Source organism: Fukomys damarensis, unplaced genomic scaffold, assembly GCF_012274545.1.
Source record: "Fukomys damarensis isolate Sample0158 unplaced genomic scaffold, DMR_v1.0_HiC HiC_scaffold_39, whole genome shotgun sequence".
In the NCBI taxonomy this organism is placed as follows: Eukaryota; Metazoa; Chordata; class Mammalia; order Rodentia; family Bathyergidae; genus Fukomys; species Fukomys damarensis.
The window spans coordinates 52010212-52037752 of NW_022900951.1; the positions used below are offsets into that span (position 1 = coordinate 52010212).

General features: G+C 38.9%; 1 protein-coding gene across 1 annotated transcript in view; it reads left to right on the plus strand.

The window, feature by feature from the left end:
• The first annotated feature begins 19777 nt into the window (after positions 1 to 19777).
• Positions 19778 to 27541, plus strand: part of Ar (androgen receptor) — a 189038-nt gene continuing 181274 nt past the window's right edge. The window contains exon 1 of the mRNA XM_010632186.3: positions 19778 to 21654. Coding sequence (XP_010630488.1) covers positions 20102 to 21654 — 1553 coding nt within the window. The 5' untranslated portion in view covers positions 19778 to 20101. The remainder of the gene's footprint in view (positions 21655 to 27541) is intronic.

Here is a 27541-nt window from a genome sequence, read left to right on the forward strand (position 1 = left end):
TTCAGTAGCCCAGGAAAACTCATATAAAGAATTCTCCCCAAATAAGCCAGGTAACAAAAAATAATTAGGCACATATGCACACAAATTTAATATATTAGCAGGATCTTTCTTAGCTGGCTGATAGCAAAGGACAAAAGTTTAGCATCTACAAAAAATGATGACTAAAACAAAGTGCCAGTGAGTACTTAATTTGCATGCTTTTCATTTGCTTTAAAAACAAAGCCTGAATTTTTTTTCTGATTCATTTCTCACTACCTCCAAATTTTATATTTCTACTCGATTTCTCCTTTCAAAGTAGAAAAACGTGGTATTGACTGAACCCAGAAAAAGGAGTTACAGGATTTTAGAACAGAACATAAAAGTAAACAATAATGATAATTTAAAATGATAGCATTTGTATAATGCTTTACTATATTTTATTTCACATAAATCATCTTAGATGTTGCTTAACTCCGTTCTAGCAATTTTCAGGGTCTTTTCTCATGTTAGTCTGTTTTTTTGGATCACTCGTCTCGCCTATCTTTGCCTAGTTCTACTAAGGCTTCAGATCTCAACTCAGTCATCATTTTGTTAAGGAAATCATATCTAATTTTATTGCCCATGTAAAGTATCTCCTAACACCCTCATGGTACAGGTACCTTTCTTTATTTCCTTTATCATAATTGTAATTTTATGTAAGTAGGCATGATTATTTAGTAGTCATAACTCCATAATATAAAAGTGTTGCTGAGAAATGGCTACCTATATTTCTTAGGCCTCCTAATATCTGAGCAGAGAGGGTACAACATATGATCAGTTCTCACCAATGCATTGCAACAGAAGTGATATGTGTCACTTTTTGACCACAGCAGTTAAAAAGCAGATATAGCCCAGCATTGTTGTGTTTGTAGCCTCAGCTATTCGTGAGGTTGCAGCAAGATGATCACTTAAGCCCAGGAGTTCAAGGCCAACCTGAGTAATATAGCAAAAAAAAAACAAAAACTGTCTTAAAAGAAAAGAAAAAGCAGATGCAGTTTTACTGTTCTTTCTTTGTACTTTTCCTTCCAGGGCATAGAAGCAGTAGTGCTCAGTCTTAACTATTAAAATCATCCCAGAACTGTAAAATATTCTGGCACCTCTGCTGTACCCCAGGCCAACTAAATTTCTGGAAATAGGCCTCAGTATTTTAATTCCTTGGGAGATTTGAATGAGCAGCTAAAGTCGAGAACCAGTATTCTAGGGATGGCTTTGTATCCCTGAAACACTGTGTGAAGAAATAGTGTCAATCTAGCAGAAGTATCTGTACAGGGCTTTCATGCGAACCCGAAATAAGCTTATGTTAGTTAGATCACAGAAATTGGGAGGTTAGTTTTTACACCAGCTAGATAACCCTAATATACTCCCGACTCTATCTCTAGCACCTACTATAGGTTGAGCGACATAGTAGGCACATAACTATTTATTGAAGAAAGGAACTATTCTCCCTATCTTTATGGACGAGGTTTAAAAGAGATTGAACAAATCACTCGATTATACAGCCTAGAAAGCAGAAGTCTGAATTTGAGCCAATGTCTCTTGGATTACACAATGGATATATTCTTCAACAATATTGTGATACCCATTTTTTTTGTTGTTGAAAAAAATTGTATTTACAAATAGCCAGGTAGACTCAGTTTAAGTGATCCTAATTTTGTTGACAACATCAAAGCATCATAATTAGGAGCCAGTTGTGCATGCTTTCTTTCCATCAAGCCTGATTGGGTGCTGACTTGGGCCATATGGATGTCATAGAGCTTCTTCTTAGCTTGTTTGCTCTGTTGCTTTTTGGCCTTGGCATCCACAGTGAACACAAGCATGTTCTTGTCTTCTATCATCTGTGTAGCATACTCACTTGTCAGGGAGAACTTGACAATGACCTGTGTCCAAGATTATTCCTCCCAGTGGAGCTCTACCCTAGGTTATTTGAATTGTCTCTGGAGCCCAAGTTTTTTGGGGCTGCCAGAATGTGGGTAATATGCTAAATATTTTTTGTACAGCTCTGGTTGCCTTTTATTACACTTTCTTGGCTTCCTTTGCTTTAGCATTGGGTTTGGAAGGGAAGGAGCTTCCTTCTTTGCTTTTGTGTCATCTTGGTAGAAAGAGTGTGGTGCTCCATTTTGCATATGAGAAAATTGTAAGGCTCCAAAAACACATATCCTCACTTTTATGTCTCTTATAAATGACAATTAGTAAGGAATGAAGGCCTTGGGCTTCTGGCAGCTAATTAACACCTAATTCATGGTAAATGTAGAATCTGTAGGCTAGTGACAGGAAGTAGTGATAGTTTGTAGGTAGTGCTCCTTGCTTATTGGATTGCTTGTTTCAGGACCAAGCCCAATATCTCATATGATTGGCAAACTAAGATCATTTTGTGTGAGAACAGAACATCAACAATTGGAATTTAGGATAATAGGGCAGAGGCACTAGAACTTAACTGTGGACTAAATCGAGATGTACATAACTGGTTATTGACAAATTTCTTGCATCTTTCATTTTTTATCTAGCATATCTTTCTTAAGACCACTTGAAACATATCACTCCACAGTTCATGCATACATAACAGCTTTCTGTTCTTCCTCATAGTATTTCCATGTCTTTTCTCCAAAAGACTTACAAGACATCTCACAATCTGTCCCACTCCTACTCAGCCAATTTTTCAGCCAGTTCTCCTTTACACACTCTTTTCTCTAGAAAATGTGCCTCTGCGCTCTCTGTATCATATTAGCACCATTTGTAACATTCCATAAACTTTATTTTATCGAGGCTTGTTCTAGTCACGTCACACCACTCCATGAAATCTGTTTATGCTGCTATGACCCATGTATTATTTCTTATGCTCATCACGTGGGGCATGTTCATTTTAGTTTCATGTTTCTGGAAGAGTTTGTTAGCTGCTTGAATGGCAGACCCCCATACAAAGCCTTCTTCATTTGTGTAACTGGGATCAGTGATTATTTTCTTTCTGAAAATAATTTACAAAGCACCTCTGACTACAAAATCCCATTTGATAGTCACACCCACAGCCTTAGGCTATTTTGTGTTACTATAGCAAAATACTAAAGATTAGGTAATTTATAAGAAATGGAAATATATTTTATATCAGTTATGGATAACAAGAAGTCCAAGATCAACGCTTTAGGATGTTTGTTGCTAGGTAAAAATATATTTAGTTTCTGCTTCTGCGATGGTATCTTACATGCTCCACTGTCTGAAAGGAAGAACTCTGTGCTATCAAATTGAAGAAGGTAGAAGGGCAGCAAAGAAGATAAAGTCCCTCCTTTAAGCCCTTTAAAGAGGGCATGTAGTCCTATTCATGATACCTGAGCCTTCATGTTTCAATCGTCTCCCAATACTGTCTAATAGCATTGCATTGTTGAATGGGAAGTTAATTTCAGAAGAGCCTGAATCAACAAGTTGGGAACTTCAGGCACTCTTAGTCCTTCACATTTAATGAAAAGGCTTCTTGAAGGAAATGGTATTGGGGAAGATAAATTTTTATTAAGGAAAAATAGTGTTTGAAAGAATGTGCCAGTAGTAGTATTAATATTCATCTCTCACGTAGGGTAACATTTTGCTTCCTTGGATAGTTTGCACAGACTCATTTTTCTCTCATTCTGACTCTGTCTAATTAGAAGAACTAACGTTGTAAATGTAGATGGTGACAATCTTCAAAGCTACCAATGCCAGAGTTCAAGTACTAGTTCTTTAACTTCCTTCTGTGAGAATTTAATGCCTTTCTGAACCTCAGAAAGAATACGTAATTCCTTCTACTTTGCAAAAATTTTATGAGAATTAAATAATGTGCATATATAGGACCTGAGATGTTCCTCAAAGATGAGTTTTTGTTTGCTTCCCTGACTTTACAGAGAATAAATTTGAGTTACAGAAGGTGTGGGCCCAAGTAACAGGACTCCTTTAATGCACTTAACAGGTTACAATTAAGTTCCTCCTAAATGTCTGGTTCAGTGCAAGAAGCCAGAGGGAGAATAGTAAACAAAGCAAACATTGGCTTCTTATTTTTAAAATGTACAAGGAGGCTAGGAGGAGAGAGGAAGGGGGATAAAAAAGAATTATGATGTTTTATATATATATGTGCCAACTTCCCACAGAAATGTAATTATTATGTACTGCAAACATGTATGAATAAAAATAAAAATTTTAAAAATTAAGTGTACATTCCAGGAATCCCAGATTTCTGTTGCTTTTACCAATTTTATCCCTTCTGCCTCCTCTAAAGGAAACTGGTCAAAAGAAATGATCTGGTCAGCTCATTTATAATGATGTGTCAGTGATGGAAAATACTTCATGAATGAGCACTCTCAGGGAAAGGGAAGTTAGCTTTAAATGAAGTGAATAACAAAATTCTGGAGAATATCAATAAAATTTAGGTTCTAAAATTGTAGCAGGTGGACAAAGACTGGTGGTGCCACTACAGGAGACTCAACAATAATAGAATCATGAAATGTTGCAGCTAAAAGACTTCTGAAATTATTTCCCCTCACCACTTAAAATTTATCTATTTTTCAAAGGAAGAGGATAAAGAAGTAATGGTTAGTGTTTCTGGAAATTCTGTTTAGTAGGCTCAAAGCATAGACCTTTTGCAAACAATTGTTGGTGTTGAGATAGGGTACAAATCTATTGGTACATGTAGAAGAATCCATTTGCAAATCTCACTAGTAGGTCATCAGGCTGCACTAGCTGGCAAAAATTCATAATTTCTGCTTCTATAGGAGATATTTATTTGATTGCCTTCAAAGAAATCTCCTTTGAAAGGAACTGTCCCTCACTTTCTCCAGAAGGTACCCTCCTCCACTGACATGGTTAGTAAGGGCTAGGATTTTTTGTGCAATGAGATGCGACACCTTGGTGACAATTAATTAGTTGAAGAATAGACATCGAATCCAATCTTGTACAATTACAGCCCTCACATGGACTTTTGGACCAAGAGATTTCAGCTCAGTTTGGCTTTTAACTTGGACTATAGATAAATAAGTAAGGGACGGGGATTTAGCTCAGTGGTACTGTACCTGCCTTGCAAGCACAAGGTCCTGAGTTCAATCCCCAGTACCGCAAAAAATATATGTATATATAGAGAGATGTAAGTAATGGACATTTTCTCCCATGGACCTGTGGAGAGAAGTGAAGGAGCGCATTTTTAATATCCCTGAAGATCCTTACCAAAATCAAAGCCAAGTCCTATTGAGCTTTTACATACTGACAATAATAATATTGTACAATTATTCTTGTTTGTATTTATATTATTACTTGCCAAATATAATTTTCAAATGAGAGAACTTGCAGGCCAAGTAGTGTTTACATGGTTAAGAGACCTATAGAAATTGAGACACATGGAAATGCAAAAACTTATTGAAGATCAATATCAGAGCTACAATGCATATCAAGGTATTATGATTTTGAGTCATTTGTAAATTTTGTTATCCAAGTCCAAGGTGGGGACCTTGGTTTTCCATTATTAATTCCATTAAGAGATGGCAGTAACTCTCACTAATAGAAATGGCATGTTAAAAGCCAAAATGTTTTCTCTTTATTGAGACAACCAATAGTCCCAAAGTTTGTATTTGAGCATAACCATTCTGAATCTAATGTGTTCATGACCTTCAGTTCATTCAGTATGGTATACAGGGGTTGAGCACATAAACTGGAGAGTGAGACGACACTGAAGTTTGCCTCTATCGTTTTCAAACTGTGTGGTATTAAGCAAGTGACAAACTCGAAGCCTCAGTTCCCTTGTTTGTAAAACAAGAATAAAAATACCTTTGGGGGGTGGGGAAGCAACAGCTGCTGGGTTTACTGGCAATTTAAAATGTGGGATTAGGAGGCAGCATGATCTTGTTCCCTCCATCCATGAAGAGAATCCAAAAGTAACCCTGTGGTGTGCAGGGCACTATGGGAACAAATTAGAGTCTGAAGCATCTGAGCCTGAGGAGATGCTGCTAAATTCCAGGAGTCCAAGCAGGGCGAGTTACCACTCTGATTCCATCCCCCACCAGTAGTTTCAGGATCTATGTCTGACCCATGTGGACTGAAGCAATCTGAAGAAGCTACATTTATTTTATATCTATAAGTCTATAAGATCTTTTTTGTTTTGCAACAAATAGCTGCTTATGTATTATTTATTTTTTATTAATTTTATTGGTACATTTAATGTATACCATATAATGACATTCATTGTTGGAAATTTGTACCTTTGCATAACCAATCTTGGTTTTCATTTTTCCCCATCCCCCTGCCCTCCCTTCAACCCCTCCCTCCTTCCCTATCTCCAAAGACTTTGTTTCCATTATTTTTTATTTTCTCATATTAAGTCCATTCGCTTTCAGTCTATAAGATCTTATAGATTATTTCACTTTTACTAACTAGACCATCATGACTGTGGAGAGATGGACTATTGCATATTTATGGCCAAAATTATCTTGGGCTGTCTTAGTCCCTTTCAAACTCTGTGTATAATCTAAAATCGTCATGAGTATCAGGTAAACCTTCTGAAACATATCTACCAACCTCAAATTTAAGAATATTTATGTAAGATTGCATCTAAAACCTAAGGAAAAGATTTCCCTTAGGAAATTAGGTAGCCTCCCTACCTAATGACTCTACCAATATAGTTGGTAAATGTATAGATTTATAACCTTCTTTGTTTTGTGTTTACAAAACTTTTTTTCAAACTGGAACATGTCATTCAGAGTAACTTGAATCCGTGTTCCTGGATAAAGTTCAGGCACATAATAAATTGTTTTCTTAATTATTTTAAACCAGATTCACCATATTACATCAACACATGAGACACCTCTGGCAAGAGGAAGAGGAGATCAGAGGAGGAGAATGATGAAAATGACCAGGAAGGTAGAGCCATTAAAGACTAAGAGCTGAAAGCACTTGAGACAGTGAGATTGAAAAATAAACTGAACTGCTAAAGTAAATGCAGAATGAGGCAGAGAAGCAGGTGAATATAAGTTCATCTCCAGGCAATGTTGATCAAACACATCAAGAAAAACATGGATGGAAATATGGGATCCAACTATGTTGGAATATGGACTGTGATGTAACATCAGAAGAGCTGGAAGCACACTTTTAGTGTTTCAGTCCTTTGTATATACTATGAAAAATTGTAGTGATCTCAAAGGGTCTGCATAGATAGAGTTCTTAGACAAAGAGTCAATGTGGACTTCTCTGGCCTCAGATGAGTCACTAATAGAGGAAGACAAGTGAAGGTCATCCCATGATCCTATTACTGTGAAGGGACCACTAACTAAAACAGTTCCCATTCTAAATTTTATAGTAGTTTTAACAGCATGCCCGGGACATATCTATAGGGGGTGAGCTAGAGCAACATCATGGCATTTCCCTCCTGAACAGAGACCTACTAGAAGAGAAAAGAAAAATAAAAATAATTCAAATGAAGAAAAACAAAAGTTTGGGGAATAAAATATTCCTGGTCAAACACATACAGTTATGTTTAGATGAGCTTTTTTTTTTTTCTTGGTACTGGGGATTGAACTCAGGTCGTTGAACTTGCAAGGCAGGCCACCGAATAACTAAGCTAAATTCCCAGCTCTAGATGAACTTTTTTTAAAAGGACTTTGAAGCCAGGAATTTAGCTCAGTGGCACATGCCTGTCTCACAAGCTCAAGGTCCTGAGTTTGATCCTTGGTACAAAAACACACACACACACAAAAAGGCTTTGAAAACTCTGCAATGCTGAATAGTTCCCAACTGTATTGATTTTTCAACAAAATTAAAATCCTATCACTAACACTGAAAATGATGAGATTTATCCACTTTTTATTATAAACTTCTTGAGAAAATGCCTAGCACACAGTCCATGCTAAGAAAAGAGCAACCCACTGAGAGTCTCTGTTCATTTTGGTAATGAGAAAAGTACCACACAGATTATATAAAAATACTATTTAGTAGTAAGGTTAATATAAGCTCTAGAGACAGCATTTAGAGATTCCAATCCTGACTCTATCATTTACTATGTGTATAACCTCGAACAAGCCTATATTCTGTGAGGTTCTCTTCTTTATATGTAAATAAGATTAATAAAAGTACCCTTTTCAAAGGATTGTTGTATTAAATCAGTTCATTCTTATAGAGTAGTTAGAAGAATGGTTGAGCACCAAGTGCTATTTCTATTAAATAAACTAGTTCATGTGAAACTCTTAGAATTACAGCTAGCACACAGTAATAAGCATTAGCTATTATTATAATCTGTCCCATATACCCTGGAAAATAGAACTACACAACCTGGATATTTCTTGCTAAAGCACTTTCATTTCAATCTGATCACACAATCCAATGGCTTTTCTGATACTGTATTACTTCTGTGTCTGTATTCCTGTCTTAGTTTGTAATCTGTTACAGTGGTTGCTTTTCACAATTTTGCAGATAAATTTTCTGGGCACTGCCATGACACCCACAATTGCATTTTGTCCAGCTTTGGACAGCAAATGACTAAAGATTCGTAATGTTGATTGGGAGATAAAGAGGTTACTGCTGACAAAGTAGTATTTGACTATTTCATTTAACCTGTTTTAGTTCCAGAACTAAGTTTATTTAGGAAAAAAATGAAGCCAGAATTTATAACCTATGCAATTCCATGCTAAGATGATCAGTTTTTGTCTGTTGGAAAATACTGTTTGCTTTTCTCTGTGGCTTTGATCATAATAATTCGTAATTCCAGTTTACACAAGATTGAATCATCTATCTAAATCAAATAACAGATTTTCAACTGACAAATATTAGAGCACTGTTTGTGATTCATTAAGTAAAGTGTAAGAATGCGTTCTAATAACCCTCTACTTTCAAAGGGAATGGAAATTAATGCATCTTTCTTTCACTGATTTACATTCCAACTCAGCCAGAAATTAAAGTTTCAGTGTTCACAGCTTGATTCATGTTATTTTAAGTAGTTAGCTGTCCTGAAACACAGGGAAACTAAGGCAATGGGGACATTTTCTTGGCAAGGGGGGGAGGTTAAAGATGTCCTACCTTTTGAAGGAGAGGTATATAGAGGAAGGCAGTAGCAAGAATTGCAAGGCTACACCTGTAATATGTCCTCAGTGCTCCCCCTTTGTGTCTTCATTGTTACATTTTCCAGAAACAGCTGTGAGGAAAATCACAGAGAATTTGTCCCAATTTCAAGAAAAAGTCAAACCTTAACCAAAGCTTTTAGGTAGTTGCAAATAATTTTTGCCTCTGCAGATAGGTGGTCACTTGTTGAGGAGGAGCTAATCATGGAAAATCTTGGTGTAAAGGAGAGAACTTTGAACACCGAGAATACTGGTCCATTATTTATATATATCAGAATAGCTAAATGAGCTTGGGAAACTCATGTCAACTTCCAGAGGCACAGGCTACACTTCTGTGAAAAAGAGATTATAGTGCATGTTGTGACTGAAGTGTTTTATGTAAATGTTCTTTGTAAATCACATTATCCTATAGAAAGTTTGGGTGCTAATAGACTAGAAAATGAAGATACAGAGACAGGTTGAAAACACCCTCCTTTTTTTAATCCAGAGGAATAATATGGATGTAATAGCAGTCACCTTTTATAACTTTGAACTCTACAGGGATCTGCCAGTGTGAAAGATAGCAGTGGTCTCAACTGCATCTTTCAGACCTCCCTCCTCTGATTTCCTCAGAACACTCCATTTTTAAAGGCCTAAGTAACATATGCTCTCTGATTTATGATTTTTTTCTTGTGGACTCTATTGATTCATTTAATACCCACTGGAAGCAAAATTGATATGAACTGATAGTCCCTTTATGTTGCCATCTACAAACGTGTGTTTTGCAGCAAAGAATGATGCCAAGGACATTTCTAGAATACAATGGTTAAGGCTTTTATGCTGGGAGAAGAGTGAAAAAGGGAGAGAAGTCTTGTAAACTGCTTCTAAGCGTTGACTTCTGCTTCATGTTTTGAAATCTTTTTTGTTTTGTTTTGTTTTGTTTTTGTTTTTGTTTTTCTACACAGGTTCTCACTATGTCGTTCAGACTAGTCTTGAACTCACAATGTAGCCCGGGCTGGCCTCAAACGTCCAGCGATCCTCCTGCCTAACCCTCCCAAGTGCTGAGATTACAGGCATGCACCACCACTCCTGGCTGAAAAATTTTAAATGGTGGCATTTAAACTTTGAGTCCCATATCCCTGACACCTGAACTTGAGATTTAGTATACTTTAGTATTTTGAAAAGTAAACAGCACTATACAGGATATCATCAGATGTGGTCCAAACAGGTCTTCCAAAGAGAAAATTGGTACCTCCAGTTGGGCCACTGATCAGGTTCTTGATTAACATCATGGAAAGGAATCTGAAGGCTCATAAGTGTGAGGTATAGTACAGATTTATTAGGCAGAGTTATAAAGTAAAGGAGAACAGGAAAAAGACTTCTGCATGAATAACTGGACAGGGCACACTCTGATGGAAGAGTTCAGACTGGTCTACCCACAAAAGCATTAGGCCAGCTTTTAAGGATTAGCTGAGGTAGGCCAGTATCAGGTTGGTCATTATCTAAGTTCTGGTTTCCATAGTGCTGGAAGAATTCTTATGTCTTGAGGGGCAATTTAGCTCCCATGAAATGATTGTTCTTGCTTGGGAGGGTGGCTGCCTTGGTTCCTACCATGGATTAATTAATTGTTCCTGCTTGAGGAAAAGTGGAATTCATTCTTGGTTCCTCTGTAATGTTCTGGTTTCCTTGGGTCCCACAGTAATTGTAGGTTTGGGACATCTAGGTGTTACTTAACCAGGATCTAAAACTGGATGCTGTGAAAGGTGACAGTTGAGTGTCCCTACAGACCCTGAAAATTACTTTAGTTACTCTTACCTTGGTCTCCTCAGTTTTGAAGCAGGATGAAATAAACCATATAAATTTAGGGCTAATGAACATTGTCTTGCCAAATTTTCCTGGATGATTAACATTCCTTCCGCACAGAGCTGAGTGGGGATCTAGCCGAGAATTTTAAGAGAATGAGGAAGGCAAAACACGAGTTTTCTTGTCTCATGTACCCTTATTTCTACATATCTTATTCCTTCTATCCTACCTTAAGATCATAGCAGTTGCCTAATATTTGAGAGGAACTGAAATTCTATTTCATATCAAACAGATCAGGCCCCAAGCTCTAGCTTGATCTACTTCAATATTTTTATCTTTAAGGTAAATAACAAACAATAATATTTCATTTGGAGAGCTTTTTTAAGGATAACTGACAAGATACATATAGTCATAAAATGAATGAATAAGTACAATAATCCTTATTACACATTCACATTTCCTTTACATTCATTATTCTATTTGTTTTTTCACAGAAAATAATCAGGAAAGACATGATTTTTACTGACAATTTTTTAAAAAGTAAAATGAAATACAAAGTGATTAAGAGATTCAGCCAGAGGTCACATGACCTATTAATATGAGTGGAAAGTATTTCTATTTTTCTTCAAAGGTAATGAAAAACTGTATGTAAAAAATGCTTTGCTATACCAAAGATTCAATAATGCTCCTGCTTATCTAATATCCGATTTATATATTATGGATGGACAAAGCACCTTTCCACGGCTTCAGAGTAGCTGCTGAGGTATACTGATGAGTTCCATTACTTTTTAACAGAACATCTTGTTTCACAGTACTGACCTTGCCTCCTATATTCTCGTGGACTTTATGAAAATCACTTAATGATTCTGAGACTCAATTCCTCCTTGATTAAAAGGGATAATTCCTATTCACCTGTTTTTGTTGTTGTTGTTGTTGTTCTTGTTTTTATCAGGAATCAAACTCAGGACTTTGCACTTGGCAGGCAGGCATGGCACCACTGAACTAAATTTCTGACCCCCTCACCTGGTTTCCTATGCAAAAGAAGGTAATTATCAATTACCTGCAATGTCAGCATATCACAATGGATTCCTAAGGTGTTATCTTTAGCAGCCACGTCACAGAGGTGTCAACAAACCTCTGTTTTTCTTCAACAAACTTTTTTTTCTTATACTTTACATTTTATACCTGTATTTTGGTGAAATGGGACATTAAGAGCTCTTAGTTCCAGTGCCTAACAGGAATTCCACACATTTGTTGACCAGAAACAAAAATGAATGAATAGTGTAACATAAAAATGGGGATACTATCTAGCAGAGGAGGGAGATCTATGCCTATAAAATTACAATATATATCTAATTGTTATAACTATTTTAAAAGAAGTGAAATAAAGTACTATATAATTTTTTATTTTTAAATCCAGAAGAACTTCCCAGAGAACTCAACATTTGAGCTGTGTTTTGAAAGATAAATTGGATTTGTTCATGAGGGAAGGGAGAAGTAATGTTTCAGTAAAAGAGAAGAGTAGGCCCAAAGTTGGTCAGGTCTTGGAGTATAAGGTATGTTCAGAGGGAGCCCAAGAATTTTAATATGGCTGAAGATGTGAGTGGTTGGAAGGAGAAACAGGTTGGAAAAGAGGCTGCAGATTGAGACTGCGATCTTGCTGTGACAGATTGTAAAGGTGAGACTGCAGAGATTGGACTTGAATCTGCACTCCAGAAGTTTGCAGGTTGGCAGCCCACAACTGATTCTTGTCCACAGACATGTTTTGTTTGGCTTGCAGAAGGTTGGTTTACACGATATTTTAAAAACATCTGGATTAGTAACCAACTTTTTTAAAAATGAGGCTATTTCGCATTAAAATCTGAAAATGCTATTGTTCTTGAAAATAATGGAATATCTGAAACACTGAGGCCATATTCCTGCCTGAAATCAAATAGGGCTGAGTGCTGGCAACTTGCTTTAGCTGGGGTAGCTCCTCTCCAGTTGGCCACAGCCTCTACTACACTCTTCTGTGACTCTAATACTAGACTCTTCACTCAGTTTTTGTTACTTTGGAGGCATTTGAGCTTGAAAACCACAGTGTAGACAACTGAAGGTTTTACAGCAGAAGAATGATGCGATCAAAGTTGTAATTTTGGAAAGAACTCTCTGATTCTAATTCTTCTAATAATAGCATGGAAAAGGGCAGCCAGGGGAAAAGTTAGGGCTGGAGCTCTGGGAAAGAATAAGATAAAATGGGCCTGCCACACCAAGGAGCAGGGAGAAAATCTGAGAAGAAACTGTTAAAGAGAGTAGATGTTATGGCTCATGTCTAGATGTCCCCCTACCCAGAGCATCATGGGGTCGTAGGTGGAGCTTCTTCAGAGGTTTCTGGATCTAGAGTGTATGATACTGAATTGATTCACAGTGCATTGCTGCGATTAATGGTGCATGATTGCTAAATCAGTCCACTGATTAGTTTGGCACCACCCTAATCCCAGTAGCTTAGATAGGGAACAGAAATAACTATGGTCATCCCTTGTTGCTTTGCTGCCTTCTACCTGCCATGAAGTATTTCTCCTCTGAGATGCCTGCCTGCTATGCTACCCTACCTTGGAGCCAGTGGAATATGGACTGAAACCTCTACAAACTATGAGTCAAATAAACTTTTCCTCCCTTAACTTTGAGGATTTATTATTTTGTCTCAGCAAGGAGAAAAATAACTAAGACAATAGACCTCTGAGGTCGTATTCATAAGCTTTGCTTATCTCCATCCAGCCCAGTAATTGTTATTTATTTATTTATTTATTTAGCATGTGCTTGCAATACATAATGGTGATGTTTATTTAGGGGCCTTGGTACATGCATATAACATACTTTGATCATACTCAGTCTCTTTACCCTTTTTCCCTTACTTCAGTCATCACCCTAATCTTTTTCTCTATGCCCAATTGTCTGCCAACTACTTAAAAATATTCGATTAAAGCACAAACTGAAGGAGCTCTCTTCTTTTTTTGTAAGTTGAAAAAAAAGTTTATTATATTCCTCAGCATGCTGAAACCACAGAGATTTTTGCAGACCACCCCAAACCAAACTTATAGTTTGGAAAAAGAAGCTTAATCCTGTGAAAATAACATCCAATTATTTATTACACTGATATATATTACTCACTGAATCTTTACCATGCCGGGATGATTCCCAAGAATTAAATAATGAAAAAATAAAATCCAGTCCTTGCTCCCAGGAAACTTACAGTCCAGTGAAGGGAAAACACTGTGATAAATCTTCTGGAGAAGAAGTATTGGGTGTTAAAATATATCACAAGGTAAGGGGAAAGGACTTGAGCTAGCTTAAGAGGTTCAGGAAGTCTTCCTGGAACTTCCAAAATATATAGACATTAACCAGATAAATTGAGAGAAGGATGAACCAGCATTTCAGGTAGAAGAAATAGCATATGCAGAGGCAGGAAAAACTGGAAGCATTTAAGGAATTGAATAAAGGCCAGCCAATGTGAGTGAAGCTCAGAAAGCAGGAAGAAAAGTGGTATGAGATGAGGTCACAGAGGTGGAGAGAAACCAAATAATGTAGGGTGTGGTTAAAATTTTGGACTTTTGCACTAAGAGTAATGGAAATCCAGTGACAGGATTTAATTCAGGGAATGATATGATCAAATTCTGTTTTCTAAAAAAAACCCTGTATACAAATATGGACTGACAACTGAGAATTGATGAAGGCCCAAAGGGAACTATGTGGCGAAAGCATAATATTTTAGATACACGGTGCTGAAAGTATTCTATATAGAAAACTGAATCTCTGTATACAAACTCAAAATGGATTACACACCTAAGTATAAAACTGAAAATAATTATTTTTTTCTAGATGAGAAAAGCAGAGGGAAATCTTTGTGACCTTGGGTTAACAAAATATTTCTTAGATCAAATATAAAAAGTATGATTCATAAGTGAACAAATTAATGCATTGGACTTCGTCAGAATTAAAAATGTATGCTCTTTTTTTTAAATTGAGTTAACTGTTACATTTCACGTATACAGTACAGTTACATTCATCAATGGGATCCCGAACCTCTACATGACAGGTCTTGGTTCTTACTTTTTCCCCTTGTCCCTGCCCTCCCTTCACCCCCTCCTCCCCTTCCCACTTACAAACACTTTATTTCCACTTTTTCATTTTCTCCTATTTTTTCTTTTCCCTTATTACGTTTCCCCTACCCTTCCCACTTTCCCTACACCTTTAACCCTTTTCTTCCCATTTCACAATGTCAGTTATCTCATCAGGATCTTATGTACTATTACAGTTTATTCATACCAGAGAAACTATTCGGTATTTACACATGTGTGACTTATTAAAAATGTCTGCTCTTTAAAGCTATGGGTGAGACATGAATAAAAAACACAGAAAACATTTGTTAATTCTTATTTCTGTTATAACTTGTTTTCCGAGTATATAAATTATTCTAAAAGTTTTCATAATAAAATAGAAGCTGACCAATTTTTAAAAACAGGTAAAAATTTGAGCAGAATGTTTGAGAAAATATACAAATGAAAAATAAGGGCCTAAAATGCCCTATATTGTTATTCACTGGATAACTGCAAATTAAATGAGAAATATTTAGCCATCTAATTAGAATGCTAACATAAAAATATTGACCACACCAAATGTTGGTGAAGATGTAGAAGAACAGGAATTCTCATATATGGGTGGAAATGTAAACTGGTATAACCACTTCAGAACAGTTTGACCATTTCTTTAAAAGGTACATATATACCTATCGTGTGACTCATCCATTCCACTATTAAGTATTTATTTACCTAAGAGAAATGAAAGTACATGTCTGACTTTGGTATGAATGTTCATAGCATCTTTATTTGCAGTAAGCTCAAACCATAGAGAATCCAAGTGTCTTTCATCAAGTGAGTGAATAAACAAAATTGTAGTCCAGCAACACAGTGGAATACTATTTAGCAATACAGAAAAATATGTAGTCATATACCTAACAACTTGGATAGATTTCATAGACATTATGATCAGTGAAAGATAAAGACAGATAATGATTCCATTGATATAAAATTCTAGGAAGTGAAAACTCATCTGTATTGATAGAACATATGCCTGAGCGGAAGGGGTGAAGGGAAGAAAAACAGAACAAACCTTTTAAATGATGAAAACCTTCATTCACTGTCTTAACTGGGTGATGATTTCATGCATTTTTGTATGTTATTAATAACTTCTAAATATCTAGTAATTTGTAATTTAAATATATGGAGTTTATTACATGTCAACTATACCCTAATAGGGTTGTTTAGAAACATACTTCTGATTGCTAAATGTAGAAACCACTGTGATAAAGTAAGAATAGAAGCAGAGAGACCATTTATAGTGGTTTTATAGGCAAAGAAATGCCTTGAATCAGTTCAGAAATATGAGACATAAAGAGAAATAACCAGATTTGTGACATATTTGGAAAATAAAATTCACAGAACTTGAAAAATGTTCAACATTTTCCAAAGATCAGTTCACTCCGGTTTTCCAGATTAAAAGGAGAATATGCCATTAACAAAATCTGCTTGAAGTTACAGAGGAAGCCCATAACAGAAATTTAGTCACAACTAGATTGAACTGAGAGGATACCACTGATACTGCTAAAAAAAAAAAAAAAAAAAAAAAAAAAAAAAAAAAAAAAAAAAAAAAAAAAAAAAATTGCAAAAAATAAGAGGAGAAAGAAAAAAAGAAAGAAGAAATCTAGTACATATACTGAATTTATGTAATATCCTTCAATAGCTGTCTCTATCTTAACAATGTAAAGAAAATAAGATTCGAGATGGTGAGATCAATGTTTAAAATTCAAATAAAGGCTGAGGTTGCTGGCACATGCCTATAATCCCCCCACTCTTGGAGGCTGAAGCTAGAGGACCACAAGTTAAATCCCAACCCAGCCAACTTAGTGACTTAGTGGGACCAAGTCTCAAATTTTTTCAAAAGGGCTGGGGATATAGTTCAGTGCAAAACTCCTAGGTTCAACCCCCCCCAGTACTAAAATAAATAATTAAATACATAAATTAAATACACAAAGCAGGGGCTATGCTTACAGTAGTTAGCTTTCCCGATACTGATAGAATTGATAGTTTATTCCACATTTAAAAAATGATTCTTCAGATTTTTAGAATGCTTTCCTATTTGCAAGTTTCATTTAGACACTATCTCTTAGATTTTATACCCCCTTTCTGAGGGAAATTACAATTAACTGCAATTTTCTGAAACTGTGATGACAACTTTGGTCCTCTGGAGGCAATATAAACTTTAGTATTCTTCTAATCTGGATTAGAATGTCTCTTAGGCTGCCATTTATTCAAAGGGTAACTTTATAGAATTATTTCTCACCTTAACTTATTTTATTTTATTTATTTTGTGATATTAGGGATTGAACTCATGAACTTTGCACCAAGCTCTTTTTGAGACAAGTTCTCACTAAGTCATTAAGTTGCTCAGGCCTGGTTTAAATTGTGACACTGTTGCCTCCAGCCTCCCAGAGTGTTACAGCTGTGTGCCTCCATGCCTGGCTATGACTTATTTTGAAAATATCTTATAAGACTGCTCCTTCAGCTTAATGAGTCATCTGTGACATACCTCACCAAAAAAGAAGGAATGACTGATATGCCCAGGTAGGGCTTCAACCACTAAAATCTTAACAGATGAAATTTCAGCTCCTCTCAGAGAAAAGGTCCTCTGGCATTTGTGTTCTAGAAGGTTCATTTACAGCCATTTCCCAGGTGATGAAATTGATGAGTCTAGCAAATATAGCAATGAAGTAGAAGACTAGTTTAAGTTTTACTAATGTGAAACACAGGAGCAAATTATATCTTTGCTTTAGCTTATTTATCTGTAAAACAGAGCCGATCATATTCACTCTTTTCCTCTAGGTTTGAATTACCTCCTTCGGTCAAAGTTAGTAAATATACATGATGTGTTGCTGTTCTATAATACATAAAACTATAGTCTTTTTTCTTCTGTAAAAGCCTACAAAAAGTGGGAAGAGTCTCAGGAGAAAATCTCCCGGTGTGATTTGGAATATAGAGACCCTGTGCAGATGCAGAGATCTAAGGAATTTAAAAGCTAGGAGGGCCTAGAGCTTTCTTGGTAGGACATCTTGCTTCCAAGCCTACCCTCCATCTCCTCTACCTTTCCATTCTCACTTTGTCTCTTCATCTTTACACAGGGACTGTGGGAACTCCTCCACAAAGCAGCCATAAATAGGTTGCATTCGTTGAATTGGACCCTTAGAAAATTTAAAATATGCAAACAGCCTAGAAATTCACTAGCTTGTATGCAAGTAAATGTTTGCAATGGTCTGGATAAAACCAAGTACCCGTGTATACAGGGCAAGTCCTTCTGGTATTTGTGTGTTTGCCTGCTTGTCTGGGTGAGTTTTTCCTTGCAAGTTTGCATAGATGAGAAATGCTGTTTAGAGGCAATTGCAGAAAGGAAAGGGGGCAGAAAACAGTAGAAATGAACTCTGTTTCTTAGGTCGGAGGGTTTCTAAAGCAAATGGTATCTTGTCACCAGGTCCAATCTTCCTATTTGGAGGATTTTAAAGGTTTTACTAAATATCTGCAGGCATGGCTGTACCTTGTCCCTTAATGTGTATGTTGGAGACTTTCCCTTGTATAGGACCCTATAGGCCCTGAAAAGAACTCCTGGCAGACATTAATAAGTGCTCCAACCCGCTCCCTCCCCAAGCCTCTGTTTTGGAAATGGCCTTTGGAATCAAATCTGGTGAGTGCTGGTCTTCTGAACATCTGGTAGCCCTGTCCTTAAAATAAAGCTCCAGGATAAAGCTTCTTCCCTGTTGCCTAAAATGTAGTACAGGAAAGTAAGGGGTATTCAGCAGCAGGGATCTCCTAGGGCTAGAGAGAGCCTCTCTGGCCCTCACCCACATGGAACCAGCACTTGTTTCTCCAAAGCCACACACTGCTAGCTTGCGGTGAGGGGAGGGGAGAAAAGGAAAGCGGAGGGGAGGGAGAAAGTAGGTGGGAAGGCTAGGAGGCCCGCCTGGCGGGGGCGGGACCGACTTGCAAACTGTTGCATTTGCTCTTCACCTCCCAGCGCCCCCTCAGAGATCCCGGGGAGCCAGTCTGCTGGGAGAGCTGGAGGGTCCGGTGCAAGCCTGGAGGCGGAGGAGGCGAGGGAAAAAGGGCCAGCTAGCCGCTCCGGTGGCAAACAGGAGCCGAAGGAACGCACCGCGCCAGCCCCTGCTCTGCTGAGACCGCTGCCAAAGCCTGTTGCAGCGCGGCGGCTTCCAGCCGCCGCCCCGGAGCCCTTTTCTTTTCGGTGAAGTTTCTAAAAGCTGCTAGAGACTAGGAGGAAGCCAGGAAAGTGCCGGGTAGGACTGACCGCTGCCTTTGTCCTCCTCCCCTCCCCCCCTCCTCTCCTACAACTGCCTCTGCCCGCTACACTCCGTCAGCCCCCACCTCTCCTCTTCACCCCCAGTCTGCACGGCGCTGCCAGCTAGTTTGCAGAGAGGTAACTCCCTTAGGCTGAGAGCCGGTGAGCTAGTTGCACGTTGCAAAGAAGGCTGTAGGGAGCCTGGAGACTAGGGAACAGCTTGGGCTTCAGAGCTGTAGCCAGGACCTGGCTCGTTAAGCAGAACGCAGGGAGTGCCCCTTGGTCCCCTACAGCCCCTCTCCACCTCCTCCTACCTCCCCCAACCCCCACTCAAGAGTGCGGAGGCAGAAATCAAAAGATGAAAAGACTGTCAGGGCTTAAGTAGTATTACGCAAAACAAAACAAAAAAGATATCCAAAACAAAACCAAAAGAAAATAGCGCAAGTATTATTTGCACCTGCTTCACTGGACATTGAATTTGGAAGGCAGAGGACCCTCTCCCCAAATTTTTGAACGACTTTTGAATCTACCCTTTAAGTATTCAGGGGCAGACTGAGAGCCTGGTAGGACTTATCCTGCCCAGCTCGTGTCTTCCTCTGTATGCGACTTTGAGGCTGTCAGAGCCTTTTTTGCTTCTTTTGGTTCTTTTGTTTTTGTTTTGTTTTGTTTTGGTTTGGTTTGGTTTGTTTTGGTTTGATTTGGTTTGGTTTTGCTCCTGCAAGTTTTCTTTCCTGGAGCTTTCCGCAGGTGGGCAACTAGCTGCGGCGACTACTGACTGCATCATCACAGCCTGTTGAACTCTTCTGAGCAAGAAAAGAGGAGACAGACAGGGCAAGGAAATTGGATCAAAGATTCAGCCAAGCTCAAGGATGGAGGTGCAGTTAGGGCTGGGGAGGGTCTATCCCCGGCCACCGTCCAAGACCTTTAGAGGAGCTTTCCAGAATTTGTTCCAGAGTGTGCGCGAAGTGATCCAGACCCCGGGTCCCCGGCACCCTGAAGCCCATAATGCAGCCGCTCGCGGAGCCCATTTGCTGCTGCAGCAGCAGCAGACCAGCCCCCAGCAACCGCAGCATGGTGAGAATGGCTCTCCCCGAGCTCACCCCAGAGGCCCCACAAGATACTTGGCCCTGGAGGAGGAACAGCAGTCTTTACAACAGCAATCAACCCCCGAGGGCCACTCAGAGAGGGGCTGCCTCTCAGAGCCTGGAACCTCTGTGCCCTCCAGTAAGGGGTTGCCGCGGCAGCCGCAAGCACCTCCGGACGAGGATGACTCAGCTGCCCCATCCACGTTGTCCTTGCTGGGGCCCACTTTCTCCAGTTTAAGCAGCTGCTCCGCCGACCTTAAAGACATCCTGAGCGAAGCCGGCACCATGCAACTCCTTCAGCAGCAGCAGCAGCAGCAGCCGCCGCCGCCGCAGTCGCAGCAACAGCAGCCGCAACAGCAGCTGGAAGTGGCCTCCGAAAGCAGCAGCAGCCGGCGAGCAAGAGAGGCGGTTGGGGCTTCCACTTCTTCCAAGGACAGTTACCTAGGGGTCAATTCGACCATATCTGACAGCGCCAAGGAGTTGTGTAGGGCAGTGTCTGTGTCCATGGGCTTAGGTGTGGAGGCGTTGGAGCATCTCAGTCCTGTGGAACAGCTTCGAGGAGACTGCATGTATGCACCGCTCCTGGGAGGTCCACCTGCTGTGCGACCCACTCACTGTGCCCCCCTGGTAGAATGCAAAGGCTCTGTGCTGGACGACAGCCCAAGCAAGGGCTCTGAAGAGACTGTTGAATATTCTTTCAAGGAAGGTTACACCAAAGGACCTGAGGGAGAAAGCCTGGTCTGCTCTAGCAGCAGCGAAGTGGGGAGCTCTGGGACCCTTGAACTGCCCTCCACTCTTTCGCTCTACAAGTCCGGAGCACTGGACGAGGCAGCAGCATACCAGAGTCGCGACTACTACAACTTTCCACTGGCCCTAGCAGGGCCTCCACCACCTCCACCGCCTTCCCATCCTCACGCCCGCATCAAGCTGGAGAACCCGCTGGACTATGGCAGCGCTTGGGCTGCCGCGGCAGCACAATGCCGATATGGAGACCTGGCAAGCCTGCATGGTGCGGGTGCCGCAGGACCTAGCTCCGGGTCGCCCTCAGCCGCTGCCTCATCTTCCTGGCACACTCTTTTCACAGCCGAAGAAGGCCAGTTGTATGGATCGTGTGGAGGGGGTGGCGGTGGCAGCGCAGGCGAGGCAGGGGCTGTAGCCCCCTATGGCTATGCTCGGCCACCTCAGGGGCTGGCGGGCCAGGAAGGCGATTTCCCGCCACCCGATATGTGGTACCCTGGTGGTGTGGCCAGTAGAATACCCTATCCCAGTTCCAGTTGTGTCAAAAGCGAGATGGGACCCTGGATGGAGAGTTACTCCGGACCTTATGGAGACATGCGGTAAGTTTCTCTTTCCAGATACGTAGCCTTTAGGCCCAGGGCACTGAGTTGCTCTGCGTTCTTGGATCCCAGGGCCCTGTTTATGGAAAAGGCTGCCCTAAATCTGAAGCCTTTCCTGGGACTCGGACTGCCAACGTTTTAACCAGAGAGTTCCAAGTCCTTGCTACTGGTCCTGGGTGCTAGTTCGTGCCCTTCCAAATTCCAACTGCCCCAGCAGCCTAAAATCCTCACCACCTTCTGGTGCTCCCCGTCCCCCAGGCTCCAAACTTGATTGCACAGGTCACTTTCAGAGATGGAGCCTATAAACTCTCCACTTACTTTTTCCCCGTTCCCACCTCAAAGTCTTAAGACCTCGATCAGAAATATGGGCAATTTCTCCTTTTTGGGTCTGTTATTGCTCATCTTTCAGACTGTGACCAGTCTTGACGACAAAATACTACTCAAAAGACCGGCTTGAGCAGTTTTAGCAGTCTACTCCAAAGAGATAGAATAGAATTCCAGGTTAGGGAAAGAAATTATTATCTGGCTGCTGAGGGCTCCTGTGTTAGGGAGTGATATTCCTTCCCTGGAAACAACTGAGCACATTTTCCATCCAGGGCCAGAGGTCAGTGGGCAGAATTCAACCAGGCAGGCACATTTAGAGCAGGTAGAGGAGCAAATTTCTTGCTAAATACTGGGCAAGCTTTGCCGCCACAACTTTCTCATCATTGGTTGACTAAGTTGGAAGCAGTTGCTTGGGTCTGTTTACTCTTGCAAAGAGTTTTTTCTAGTTGTGTATTACAACAGATCCACAGTTTTGTACTTCAGGTGTGCATCAGATCCACAAGAAGGAGAATGCTCTTTTAGGGAAAATTTGATCAGATTTGAATGTGATTTATAAAAGTGCTGGGAAAAAAATTTGCATTTCTAGCTATTCCAGTGTGCTCAGAAATCTGTATCGGGGAGGAAGGAGTGAAACACTTCCTTGCATTCCTTCATTTTCTTACATGTTAAAATCATGAGTTGCTGGTGGTAACAAATTGAGTAAGAACTGCATGTGACCTATGAGCCATAATCTTGCCCCAGAGTTTTAATTAGGGCATGAGGAAAGTAGCCAGCAATTTCATCTTGCTATTAAAAATTCTTCCTTACTGCAGTTTTTTAGTTTCTTGGAGATCATGTTGATTTTTTTTTCTCAGCAAGTTAGGATTTTCATTTATCTGTGAGAGTACTGCCTGGTGAATTACTCAGGTCGTAGGTCAGGTGCTGAGGACGACAAGGACTTGTATCTTATTCTGGGTATCCCTTGTTATTTTTTTTTATCTGCGACTTCTTCAAAAATCTGTGAGCCTTAACAAACTTGTTTGCTAACTTAAAATCTAACAATTTTCCTCCTTTAATTTGTGCTTCTGTTCTGATACCACAGCTTTAGAAAAGAAAGGAAGAGTATATGATTTCATAAAATAGTATTTTCCTGATGTCGCTGAAATAATTTCTTCTTAGGCTTCTCCTTCTATCAGGTTTTTTTGGTTTGCGATAGGGGATTTTCAGGATCCTTTTAATATCATCAAAGCCTTTTCCAGGGAATTTAGAGTGTTTATTTTGTGATGGGTTACAGCGGGGTATAAAAGGTCTTCATTTTATGATAACAGATTTACTTAATAGGGTTATTTTTTATCTTACGGTGGTCTCAAGTGTGAAATCCCTCTTCTAATCTGGGAGGAAATGTCTAAGGTGTTTCCTGACCTGCCGTGATGCTAAACCCAATCCCTGGAAACTTCCATCTTCTGCATGTCCTACTCCTCAATTTGCAGAGAGGAAACTGTTGTTTGCTTAGGAATATGAGTCTTCAAAAATACAGCCTAAATTTCTAGCAAGAAGCTACAGAGAGCAAAAAGTTCTTTCAATCAGTTTTATAGTAAGTGTGGTGATTTTATTCTAAGTCTTAATGGAAAACACTTCTCTAACAGGAAGATCATCATAGCTTAATTCTTCCTTAACACTGTTCAACTAGTGAGAATTTGGCAGTACCCCAAAAAAGTACAAAATTATTTCATCTTTCCTGATTTCTGGTTGCTGAAATAGGTATGAGAGTCTAGTAAAAGGGGAAACTGATGTTTCTGTCATATGGGTTGACAATTTCTATTTCTAGGATACAGAAAACTTTGAGTAAGTTTATTAAAAATTAATCAATTTAATCAGGACTCAACCAGTTCCAACCCAAAAAATAAAATACTTTTTTACTTTTCCTTACTCTAACTTTTTAGGAACACAATTTGGTGAAAGGCAATGGATTTTTTTTAAAGCCCAAATCGGAGCTTCCTCTCTGTGTATTGCATGCATTATGTGCTAACTTTAAGTCTCAAAATTCTAGAGGCTTCCAAAAATCTGTTGGGTTCCTTCATTTTCCAATTGTGTAACTATGCTTGTGCATGTTAGTTAATTAGCTAGGGTGAATTTTTAAAAAATTAGTAATTCCTCCATTAACTCTGTTCATATGTATCAATAATGTTTCTGCAAAGAGCAAGAGAGAAGCCCAACGTGGTCCTAGTCTTACTTAATTTCAAATGTGTTTCGAACAGAAGGAATAATAAAAAATGAGGGGGCTTATTTGCAACCCTGATGGTATTTTATAGAGCTGTCTTCTTGCAGAGAACAGACTGAATTTAATTGACTGCTGGCCCCCTTGACAGAAATAGAGAGAGCCCCTTGTATCTCAGTGAACAGTACAATCATATGGCAAAGATTTATTTTTGAAAGTTGGGGCCCAAGGGAGACCATGTAGGAATTAGAGTTGAGGTTTAGACAAATTTTTCAAATGTGAAAAGGCATTATTTCTTTTAGAAGTGTGTTGTGGTATCCCTAGTGGGTAATACTTTAGTAGTGCTTTGATATTTGCAAGTCCTTCCTGTAGCTATTATTTTTTTCAAGATATGGTATTTTATTAATTCCTCTTTTTATCTCTACTCCACTCTCCAGTTATCAAGCAGCTTTTTTTATGACTACATTAGAAGGAGCAGTTTGTCTGTTTTGTAAAGCAGAATTTCACTTTGCGGTGAAGTCAGACTAATGATTTCTGTGGGCAGACTTCGAGGTCACTATGTTAGGAAGAAGCAACCTTTCTCTGTGGTTAGCAAATGGTTAGTGAGTTTTGTCTGGATCTCTGTAATCAAAAACTCAAGACCATTAACAATCATACTGAGTGGTCTCTCAATTGCAGCCATGGAAAAGCCCTCTTGCTTATCCACCAACTAACTATCTTTCAGCTCATCACAGGTTAACATCTGTGGGAGATGTTTTCAAAGAAGCTTGCAGCCTTTCAATCACAGGGTCACTTTGGAGTGCTTCCTTACCAGTACTGATTTTTCCTCATCAGACTATCATTCTTTGAACTGTAAATTTTGAAATAATATATTGAATTTGCTGGCACATTTAATTTTCTTTGTTAACTGTTTTTCCTTGTTGCAGTAATTTTCCTATCTGGTGAACATCTACACATTTAAATCAAAACAAAAAATCTTTGATGTTTTGACTCATTCATATACAGTGGCTGCTTCTGGTAGAATCATGTGAGTTGGGTGTGAATAATTTTATTATTATTACTAATGGTGATATCAATAACACCAGTTTCCTTCAGAACTCTGCTCAGGCAGAGAGCAGAATGTGGGCCACGTGTCACAATGCAAGGGGCTTATTTTGTAGCCAAACCTGAAATTATGATTCTGAAAAATATAAAGCAAACAGAAAAATCAAGTTTTGTGAGGTTGGTCAGTGAGGGAAAAGGAAATCTTTCCCCACCCCCAACTGCCACCATTTTCTCTTAGTCTGAAGCTTTTGTAAGTGCTGCTTATATCACATTTTTTCTTATCCTATTCCTTTCAAGATTTTGACATTGAAATAGTCTTCTTTCTGCTTCTCAAGTTTTTTTTCTTATTAGTCCTGTAGAATAGTCCTAAAAATTTTTTTCTTTAAAAAATTTTGGATAGTAACAGATCAAATCAACCATAGCACCTCTTGCTTAAGGCTTGAGAGGATTGCAATGTGAATAGCAGAACTTTCTTACTTTGAGATTAGAGGCTGATTCAACAGTTGCAGAGGGAGCTAAATTAGATGGGCTGGAGGACTTAGAAATTTAATGAAGTATTTTGCAGGCTACTGCGTGTCTCTCTTTTGATCCCTGTCCCTTTCTGTCTACTGGCCCTATTGATAACCTTCCTTCAGGCCTTGAGAATAATGGGACCCTTTCCCCCTCCACACTACCCTGTGTCAGAAAGGAGCAGTGCTATCACTAGCAGTGCCTAACATGCATGCGAAGGTGCTCACTGATGTATCCAGCTGGAATGATCTGCTCAGGGTACATGTAAATTAATAGTTTGAAAACTAAGAAAAACATTAAACAAATCATTCTGCTTTGATCTTCTCCTACCAGCATTCCACCAAGTTTTACAATGTTGATCCAGATTAAGTTAGGCTCATCTGACACAGACCTGACTTTTGTTTTTAGTGTAAATTTCTGTGCAGTAATCAACATTGGCTGTCCAAAATAAGGAAGAAAATTGTGAAATGTTAATGTTACATGGTACCTTTTTCAGAGAAAAATCTCGGCGTTTTCCAATTTATCCACAAGTACTCTTGTAACTTTGAGTAGACTAGGTGGGTTGTAATTGAGGAAACAGAAACTTGTATTTTTCATGATGTTTGTTTGCCATGTGGGAAAGCCTCTTCGGAAGAGAACTGGCAGCTTTTCTTCTGGAATTTTCTCACCTGACTCTAATACTTTAGATCATTACTCAGTAAGGGCTATACGCAGAGATTTCTTCAGAGGTGATAGTCTATGAATTATTGCTTGCACGCTCATGAGTCATGCCACCACTTCATTCTCATTCTGACTCCTGCTTCCAACCTTCAGGCCACATCAGGGCTAAAGGTGGCTCATTTAGAAAAATTTATAGCATTAAACTGCTGGTCACCAGAGAGTGCTGTCAATTTGGATAATATGGTATCAGTTTTATTTTGTTAATAACAGCTTTATTGAGACATGATTCCTAATCTATATAATTTACCCATTTAAAATGTACAATTCAATTGCTTTTAGCATATTCACCGTTATGAAACCATTACCATGATCGGTTTTAGGACATTTTGATTACCCAATAAAGAAGCTTCCACTCAGGAATTGCCCTCCTACCCACTCCCAACTGTGAACTACCATTAATCTATTCTCAGTATCTATGGATTTGCTTATTGTAACATTTCATATAAATGAGATCATGAATTACGGGGTCTTTTGTGATTGGATTCTTTCATACAAAATATTTTCAAGCTTCATCCGTGTTGAAGCATGTGTCAGTAACTTCATTATTTTTTATAGCTCAATAATGTTCCATTGTATAGATCTACTGCATTTTTGTGTATGTATTAGTTGATGGTATTGGTCTGTTTCCATTATTTGACTTTTTATTAAAAATGTTGTGAGCATTCATGTACAGGTTTTTTATGAACATGTATTTTTAACTCTTTTGGGTACATACATAGGAGTAAAATTTCTTGTCATATGGTAACTCCATGTTTAACTTTTTGAGGATCTGCCAAACTATTTTTAAAAGTGGCTTCACCATCTTACAGACCCACCAGCCATGTATGAGGAGTCCTTCTTCTCTCAGTATCTTGTCCACAGTTGTTATTACCTCTTTATTATAGCTGTTTTAATGGTATGTAGTATCTTGGGTTTTTTTTATTTGTATCTCTTTAATGACTAATAATGTTCAGCACCTTTTCATGTACATATCAGCAAAATATCCATTTTATCATTTCCTCATCTGTATTTGGTTTGTTTGTGTTTATTTTATTACTGATATGTAAGAATGTTTTACATATTCTAGATACAATTCTTTTTTTTTTTTTTTTT